At 38.9% G+C, this 9,218-nt stretch overlaps 1 protein-coding gene across 1 annotated transcript; it reads left to right on the top strand.

The window, feature by feature from the left end:
- Positions 1-1,744: 1,744 nt before the first annotated feature.
- Positions 1,745-9,007, top strand: LOC119572397 (activator of 90 kDa heat shock protein ATPase homolog 1-like). The gene is made up of 6 exons (XM_037919499.1): positions 1,745-1,844; positions 6,010-6,092; positions 6,547-6,746; positions 7,934-8,054; positions 8,604-8,707; positions 8,843-9,007. The coding sequence occupies exons 1-6, from the start codon at positions 1,771-1,773 to the stop codon at positions 8,990-8,992; spliced, it is 732 nt and encodes a 243-aa protein (XP_037775427.1). The 5' UTR covers positions 1,745-1,770; the 3' UTR covers positions 8,993-9,007.
- The last annotated feature ends 211 nt before the right edge of the window (positions 9,008-9,218 follow it).

Raw genomic sequence — 9,218 nt, forward strand, 5'->3', positions numbered from 1 at the left:
TCTCTCTCTCCTCTCTCTCTCTCTCTCTCTCTCTCTCTCTCTCTCTCTCTCCTCTCTCTTTCTCTCTCTCTCTCCCCCCCGTCTCCTCTACTGCTCTTAATATCTCCTCTCTTCTAATCTCCTCTCTCTCTCTCTCTCCGTCTCTCTGTCTCCGTCTCATTCTCTCCGTCTCTCTCTCTCTCTCCGTCTCTCTGTCTCTCTGTCTCTCTTTATCTCTCTCTCTCTCTCTCTCTCTATCACTGTCTCTCTCTCTCTCTATTCCATCTCTCTCACTTCCCTCTCTCTCTCTCTCTCTCTCTCTGCTCACGTCTCTCTCCTCTCTCCTCTCTCTCTCTCTCTCTCTCTCTCTCATCTATATCTCATCTCTCTGTCTCTGTCTCTGTCTCTTCCTCTGTCTCTCTCTCTATCTCTATCTATCTCTCTTCTCTCTCTCTCTACTTTCCTACATCTGATTATATCTCTCTGCTCTCTATCCGTGTATCCCTCTCTATACCAATGTCTTCTCTCTGTTCTTCCCTTCCGTCCTCTCTCTCTCCTCTCCTCTCTCTCACCTCCTCCTCTCTCTTCTCTCTCTCTCTCTCACTCTCTCTGTTCTCGTCTTCTCTCTCTCTCTCTTCCCGCTCCGCTCTCTCTGTCTCCTACTCTCTCTCATCCCTCTAGGAATACTACTATCTACTCTTCTCATACTCTATCTATCTCCATCTATACTATACTCTCTCTCTCTCTCTATATCGTTCTAAATCTCCTCCTACTCCCTATAGCTCTCTTCTCTCTCTCTCTCTCTATCTATCTCTTCTCATCTCTCTCTCTTGTCCTCTTTCTTTCTCCTCTCTCTCTATCTATCTCTCTCTCTCTCTCTTTCCTTTCTTCTCTCATGCTGTCTCAGTTTCTCTCTATCTCTCCGTCTCTCTATCATCTAAGATATATATATCTATCTATATCAGATAATCGCTCTCTCTCTCTTCTTCTCTCTACTCGCTCATCTATCTCTATCTCTCTCTCTCTCTATCTCTCTCTCTCTCCTCTCTCTCCGTGTATCCTTCTCTTTCTCAATTTCTCTCTCTCTCTCTCTCCGTCTCTCTCTCTCCATTTTTAGGTGCATATCCGCTGGTTACTAGCTTCCATGGATCTGCAGAATAGAAATAAAACATTCAGACATAGGATTTTTGTCTCGGAGAAAGATATTGAAAATATGAATATCATAGTTCCATTTCGGCTCTCGCTGTGAGCCTTTAAACCCATGATTTAGACATAACAAATTATGCCTCAGTGCCGTCTGCTATTCTTACTTATGCTCGTTCTTTCTAGAGAATTCTAGTTTATATGAAAGGGTCCCTGGAATAGGATATATTTGGGAAAGATAAGTCGCTATATACCAGTGATAAAATCATGATTTATATGATATTTTGTTTGTTATTAAAAAAAAGAGTTTTTTCGCCGTCGAAAGCTCTATAACGTTTATCACAGAGTAACAATCTGAGAAGGATTTCAGTGTACAATATTTTAAGTAACTTCAGAGAAAGATGATTTTTATGTTGTAAGGGTTCTAAAGATGCCTTATGATTTGAGATCTATCAAACAATGCTTAATAGAAAAGATATTTACAAAACTGTCATAAGAAGAAGGTTTTATATCATATTTTATCTAGAGGTATCGGGTCGGGTCTTGCAAGAGCGCACGAGGTGTAAAACACACGCAACTCGTAAAACCGAGCGACACATAATCGGCTGCGCTCTTACGCCAGAAATCTTCACGTTCAAAATGGCCTAAATGGGGCGAAGGCGATCCTCGGTGGATTGTGGAGGAGCGACCGGATATGCCACCAATGTTAATAACTGGCACTGGTGAGTGTATTTCTTGAGTAAATGTAAGATTTATGGTGTGTTGAAGAACTTTGGGAAAGGTGAGGATGTAGGGTGGTGTTGAGGTATGTGTTATGTTTGTGGTGAGGAGCTTGATTTACGTTCCTCTTCACGGTTTCAGACGTGGTTTTGTAAACTAGGGTGTATTTTGATGATTATTTATCAACGGGAATCTAAGATACAGTGTGATTTAACGATTTGGAGCGATTTTACGTAACCGGTCATGTTTAACAGGCCTACCCATTAGTCCAGTAATCATGTTCTCAGGTCAATTCTGTTTATTTTTGGGTGATTAAAATATTCAGAATGCCTTCGCATGACTGATCAAGATGATATTGATATCAATGGACTCCTCTCACCGTCGACTACTCATATATGTAGGACGTTTGCCACAGAACCCCCAAAAAACTCACATTCTTGGCCCCGATGGCAGGAGAGGACTTGAAAGTTACTAGGGGAATTACGGGTTACAATCTGAATAATATACACAGAGTAAGTCAATATATGACCTAATGCAAGAGCCTGTGCTCCCTGTAGCCACCCTCCTGGGGGCTGCCACCCCTAACCCTCACAGTGGAAGGCAAAGAATCCTCCACTGCAGGGTAGAGTGTAAGGCCTAAATTTTGAAGCATCCAATACTGAGTCTGTCATGTGTTCTTTCCTGCTGTACATACATGGTGGATTCTTTGTTGACCAGTGTGTGGGTTAGTGGGCTGTAGCCCCCTGCATTTGACTATATATTGATCATTTCTCTGGATATTCATATTTTACCCCATAATTTCCCTGGTGCCTTCCTCTTGGGCTGAAATTGTGGGTATTGGGTAGTTTCTGTAGTTTCATCATTTATATATATTTGTGTAGCAGAGAGTGAGGGGGATCTACTGATACCAATATTGTCATGATCAGTCATGTGAAGCTATTCTGAACATTTACCCAGAATATCTTGATACTGCAAATCATGACATTAGTATCTGTGGATACCTCTCACTCTCTACTACCTACGTATATAGAAAGTATGCTGCGGACACCCCCCACCCCCACACCCACAATCTTGGCCCCAATAGCAAGGGAGTGTATGTATGGTACCAGGGAAATTATGGGGTAAAATAAGAATAATATACAGAGAACTGGTCAATAAATGTAGGAGGCTGTCCTCCCGCCCAGAACAATTAACTCTTTGCCAACGGGTGGCATGTATGCACATGCCATGGCATGGCTGGACTATCTGCCGGGGGCATGTACGTACATGCCATGGTGTATGTATGGACATGCCATGAGTTTTTTTTTACAATCACGGCAAAATATTATTTTTCTGCCACTGAAAGTGTGATTAAGTTGTTTTTAACACTTTCTCATTTTTACTATACAAACAACAACAACAACAACAACAACAACAACAACAAAAAACCTACGATTTCAACTCCATGATGCCACACACTGCTTATTTTATTCAGACTATAGAGTGAATAATGATCAACTATGGAGTCTATATAGCAACAAAAATATCCTTCAGTCTTGATTTATCAAGAAATATGGCAAGTAGAGACTTTAGAAAATAATGATAACTGAAAATACAACATGTGCTTGTAGTATTACGAAGAAATGGCAAGGGATGCTGGTATTTGGCATGAGGGGTCGCGCATGCTAGGGCGACAATATAAGCCCCCAGCAGCGGGGCCCAGGCCACTATGAATACTACCCGTCGGGGAAAGGGTTAAGAATCCACCACATGATTACATTTTACCCAATATCAGGTGTAGTATTTACTTCCTCCTAAATTTAGTTTGTATCATTTACTTCATATGTGCATCATTGATTACACTAATAGTGGTATATGCTGTTTTAAAGCTTATTATTGGATTTCCTTTTTTTATTGAAATCTGGCACAGTTGCATGATGTATGATAATTAATGAAATGGGTAGAGTGGCATTTCTAAGTTTAGTGTATTCTGTCTCAAAAATTTCACTCAGTATGTGATGATACTCATATAATCTAAAAGGGGACATTGTGTATAGTGGGACCAGTCCTGCCATGTACCTGGCAGACACTCAGAATAGCTGTTCAGGATCCCCAGCCATAAGCAACTAGTGTGACTGTTGGTTTAGTCCCCACACATCTCCCACAACTAAGTTCAGTATTCCCTTGCTTTGCAATTAATGACTGACCTACATGAACTGTCTTGGCACACGTAATTCTTTATAATACGGACTCACTCCATAGAGACTAAGTCCCCAACTCTGTGTTACAAAATGTTTTCAACAATTTCAGTTGCAGTGACTGAGCATACCCAAATGTCCAAGGGGAGGGTTGATAGGGAGCTCTGCACCATCCCCTGGCAGATATTGTCTTCATCAGGTGTGCATAGCAAGATAGAGCTGAAACTCAGGAGCACTGAGCTGACTTAGGTTATGAGTGGCACTTCTGCAATATTTTTCCTTTATTTGTGGCATTACTGTTTGTGCTACAGATTATTTCTTGTACTGACAACTGCAACTTTTTCTCCTCTACTAAAATAAAAAATATGATCGGGATTATACCCTTGCCAATTGGATCCATATCATAGATATTAACCACTCATGTAGCCCATGACATCATTGTCAATTATTGTTACTCTCTTAGCAATGCATTGTACTTTTACTGTAGTTCTGATTTTTTATTTCTATCACATTATACAAAAATACATATTTACTGAATGTACATTCTTTATATATGTCATGCATTCTGTACTATTATAATAAGAAAGAAATACTTGTTACGTCCATATGTTCTGCAGGTGCAGCTATCCACCAGTAAATTTAACAGTTCTCTTGTCCAAGTATTCATTGCTTGTTTCAGAAGTGATGTTTGATTACAGTGCAACATATGTGTCTTGAGTTCTTTCCCAAAATTCTTGTGAAACAAACTCTTAACCTGATCACACTGGATGACAATCCATAAATACCCTGATTTGTTGTTCAGTATTTCAGTGGGGGCTCCCATTGTGATTGGGTTAATGGCATTATTACAATCTTATGGATAACATTAGCATAAAATTCAATGAAACACACAGGAGGGGAGGTTTTTGGTTCATTTAGCAATCTTTGTGGTAGTTTGTACATTTAGGACGGTCTCATTTGTTTGTTTGTGCAATACCAGTTTGAATCTTCTGGGATTGAATCTTGGCTTGGCTTTTTCTATTTTCCACTTTCATTATCATTTCGAATACAGTTCTTGGCTTGGATTTTTCAGTTTCTATATATTTTTACTTTTAAAATGCTTGTTATGAGCTAAGGTTGTTGGCTTGAGTTGGGGACTTGGAGGTGCAGTTCTGTTGTAAACATTTACCCATTAGAGATATAACTCTGGTAGATTTTTAGGAGACAACTGTTAATTTTTTCCCATAATTGTATTTTCTTTTCTATCCAAATCCAAGTGAAATGTACTATTTTCTGTGGAGATGGCCTGCAGCCTGAATATCAGCACAATAGTGGTTCAGTGTAAAATGATCACAGCACTCATTGCACTTCTTGCAGTGGGAAAGACAAACCTCTGGCCAAAAAAGCTGGATTGAAAGAGAGAGAGAGAGAGAGAGAGAGAGAGAGAGAGAGAGAGAGAGAGAGAGAGAGAAGTGTGTGTGTGTGTGTGTGTGTGTGTGTGTGTGTGTGTGTGTGTGTGTGTGTGTGTGTGTGTTTGTGTGTGTGTGTGTTTGTGTGTGTGTGTGGACTTTGTCTTGTTTAGTGTCGTGTGTGTGTGATGCCGTGTGTGTGTTGTGTGCTGGTTTGTGTGTGTTTGTGAGTGTGGTAGTGTTTGTGTGTGTGTTTGTGCACGAGCACACACACATAGAACATCATACTACACTTTAATTAATCCTTTTATTTGCTCAAAGATCATTACTTCCAAAATCAATCATTAAATGTGCATAATGACAATTTTATGGTTAATAAAGAAAAAGGAAAGAAAAATCATGCTTTCTCTCTGTATTGTTTTTATTTTTATGGTTATACTTAGGGTTACTATGTAAAGAATTACCATCTGTGCTTATTGAAAAGGATTTCTCAGAACCATATCAGAATAATGAGTTGATAAGTTACATCTTATCTATGGTTAAAATAATTTATATATTGTTTAAAGAAATAGAGAATCAAGGCTCATCCACTCTCCCAACAGGTCCGAAAAAAATGCCAGTGGTTGGAGCAAAGAGAAGATTAAGAGCCTGTTTGAGGGCATGGTGTTGGAGGAACCAGGACTCGGTAAGTATCCAGCACACTGTTCCTCTACACTGTGTAAGGCTGTTGAAGATTACTGAACCTTATCTCCTTATGGAAGATAAGGAAGTATGCTCTTCCCTGGGGAAGGGTAGCCATAGGCAAGTCTCATGATTGTTTGGATTAGTGTTATTTATTTTCGTTATTTTTGTATATTTGCAGAGGAGTGTATTCAGATTCTTTATTTAGTCTTACACATTTTATTGTAATGCAGAAATATTTAGTTGACAATAAAATATAATCCTTGTTCAAATTAGAACTGGGATATTTATTATACTTTGAATAATTTTGAAACAATTTGTTGTAATACTTTGTTCAGAGTTTATGATTTTTGAATATTGGAAGGAAGGATCCATTCCCGTTTTCTCTTTAGTAACTGGTTCTTCAATCCAGTCTTACTTTAGTCTTTGGCACTGACCTCAAACTCTTCCTCCCCCAGCCAAAGTAACCATCAAGGAAGTGTCCAAGTGTGATGGGGAGGCCATGGTCAACAACCGCAAAGGGAAGCTCATCTTCTTCTATGAGTGGGACATCAAGATGGACTGGGTGGCTAAGAAGGAGGATGAGCCCAAGAAGGACATCAAGGGCCACATCCAGATACCCAATCTCTCAGAGGAGAATGAGCCATGTGAGATTGATGTAAGTTTTTTTTTTTTTTTTTTTTTTTTTTTTTTTTTTTTTTTTTTTCCTTTAATTAACTATTCATTTGTGTAGTTGTAATAATAATAATAATTATTATTATTATTATTATTATTATTATTATAATGTGACTATCACATAAAAATTTGGCTTAAGGCCAGGTGATGGGAATATGTCATGGAAAAAATTTGCTGAAGGCTGGAATGACTCACCATGAATCACTTGGAGGAAGATTAAACTCAGTGGGCATTTAGGAAGGGGCACTTGCATAACTTCTTCTGGTTAACAAAAGTGGAATGTACCATCCATGAGTCATGGCAGGATGAGTGCCGGCTCCAGGGAGGATACTATTTCTGCCTGCTGTGACCAGCAGAGCAGTGTGTATTACAGAAAATTTAATATGAAAATATAAATAAAATTATACAGAGTTATAGACTGCCTAGAGTGATGATATGGAATATATGCAAGACAAGCAGTCTAATACAATCTTGATATAGCATATCAAATAACAAATATAGACCTTGGAAAATTACCAAAAGAACAAAAAATGCTTATGCAGAAAAAAAAAAAAAACTTCAAAAAGGGAGGCACATGAGTGTTTGTGGAGGCCAGGCCTGCAAGCCACTCTCCTGTTAGAGCTGCCATTCAAGTAAGCCTAATGCTAGGAGTCTGGGCCATGTGCAGGCTGCAAAGTGCCTGGATCCAATAAAGCTAGTAGTATTTATGTTTTTATTTTTCAGATATATTTATATATTAATTTTTTATTCATTTATTTTGGAGAATTGTAGCTACTCTCTCCTTTTAGGGGCTCTATTGCATTTGCATTTAGATGTAATCTAATTTTTCATCTCTCTTGGGCCCTTCTTTTAGATCATCAGAAATAGTTTATTCATACAGTTCACAGGGAAAATGCAATTTTCACATAATAACTTCAGTAGGCTTGTGTGTTTTAGTTTACAGTTACCCTGTAAGTCATATTTTCTTTCCTTTTCACTCACAAAAACACCACCAGATATCTGAATGAAAACTAGGCTTATTGCTGTTTGAATGTAATGTATATTTCTCTCTCTCTCTCTCTCTCTCTCTCTCTCTCTCTCTCTCTCTCTCTCTCTCTCTCTCTCTCTCTCTCTCTCTCTCTCTCTCTCTCTCCTCTCTCTCTCTTCTCTCTCTCTCTCTCTCTCCATTAGGTGTCTGTAAGTGTGACAGCTGGAGGCTCAGCAGGGGATGATGTGAAGGAGTTCCTGAGAAAGAAGTGTGAGAAAGTGATACAATCAAAAGTTGCAGATTATATCACTGCTCTGAAGAGAGGTGAGTGTGTTTATTTTGGTGAGCTATTGTATTTCCTCTTGGGTTTCTTTCATTACTTTTTTTTTTCCCTGACATTATAGGTAATATCAGAAAATCTGATTACCCATATAGGAATGCTGTAATTTTATCTTTAGCTTGGAGGAAGGTATCTCTTGGTTTGGTTGATCCATTCACAACAGAAATACCCCATGCCATATGAAGCCATCTGCATGGATTTAAGTATATTCAACTGCTTGAGTGAATAATTAGAAGCACAGGAAACATGCATTTACCCAGCTCTCTAATCCTTTTGCTTGTGGTATACACAGTCTTTATGAAATGAGGATAAAGAGAGAATTTCAACCTATTTTTGAGGGTCTCTTTCTTCCTTGACAGCAGTTAAAGCCAAAGTGAACAACTGCTCAGCATAACAAATTAGAACAGGCTCGACCATGCATAGCATCGGTGTTTGTCACCAATCATTAGGCTTGCTTTGTCATGGCGTGATCAGATGTAATGTGTTGATATGCAATTTTGACAAGATTTTGAAGCCTGTCCTTTAATTTGCAGAGTATGCCACTGACTTAATCCTGCCAACAAAGGGACAGGCTGTGACAAAGCAAAGTAAAACAATCCTATCTCCACCTCCTTCTGAGAACTCCCTATCGGCTAACGTAAGTATGGGGAGTATGGTAACATTGTACTCAGCATGAGACCCTCTGAAGGCTTGACATGTTTATAGGAATTTTTGCTTGTGTGAATTACTACAGTAATAAAATTGTACCTCTATACTGTTTATATCCCAACAGGTTACAAATACTACAAATAATATGCAGAAAATGGGACTGGGCTGTAAAATAGACACATCCCAAATTACACTGACTGAACGTTTCAAGTGCACTGCTGATGACATCTACAGAGCACTTACTGTGAGGGAGGTGAGGAAAGCAAGAAAGTAGAACTCTGATTAATATTTATATGTACATATTGAAAGTGTGTTAAAAATTTGATATACTCATGTGAATGTGATTTACCAACAATGATAGCTTGATGAAGCTAGCTAGTCTGCATGCCCTATTCTGACTTCCGATGTGGTTGCATTCACAGAGGTGATTAAGCGGATGTTGTAAGGCGCAAATTTGTTATTGTGGCAATATCTCAGAATAGAGCATAGTTAGTGGGTAA

Source organism: Penaeus monodon, chromosome 4, assembly GCF_015228065.2.
Source record: "Penaeus monodon isolate SGIC_2016 chromosome 4, NSTDA_Pmon_1, whole genome shotgun sequence".
NCBI lineage: Eukaryota > Metazoa > Arthropoda > Malacostraca > Decapoda > Penaeidae > Penaeus > Penaeus monodon.

What these genes read in the sequence shown, in the direction of transcription:
- LOC119572397 (XM_037919499.1), top strand. Translation starts at nt 1,771, where the DNA reads ATGGGGCGAAGGCGATCCTCGGTGGATTGTGGAGGAGCGACCGGATAT. An exon ending in AATGTTAATAACTGGCACTG is followed by an intron (nt 1,845 to 6,009) that starts GTGAGTGTATTT and finishes CTCTCCCAACAG; the next exon opens with GTCCGAAAAAAATGCCAGTG. An exon ending in TATCACTGCTCTGAAGAGAG is followed by an intron (nt 8,055 to 8,603) that starts GTGAGTGTGTTT and finishes TTTAATTTGCAG; the next exon opens with AGTATGCCACTGACTTAATC.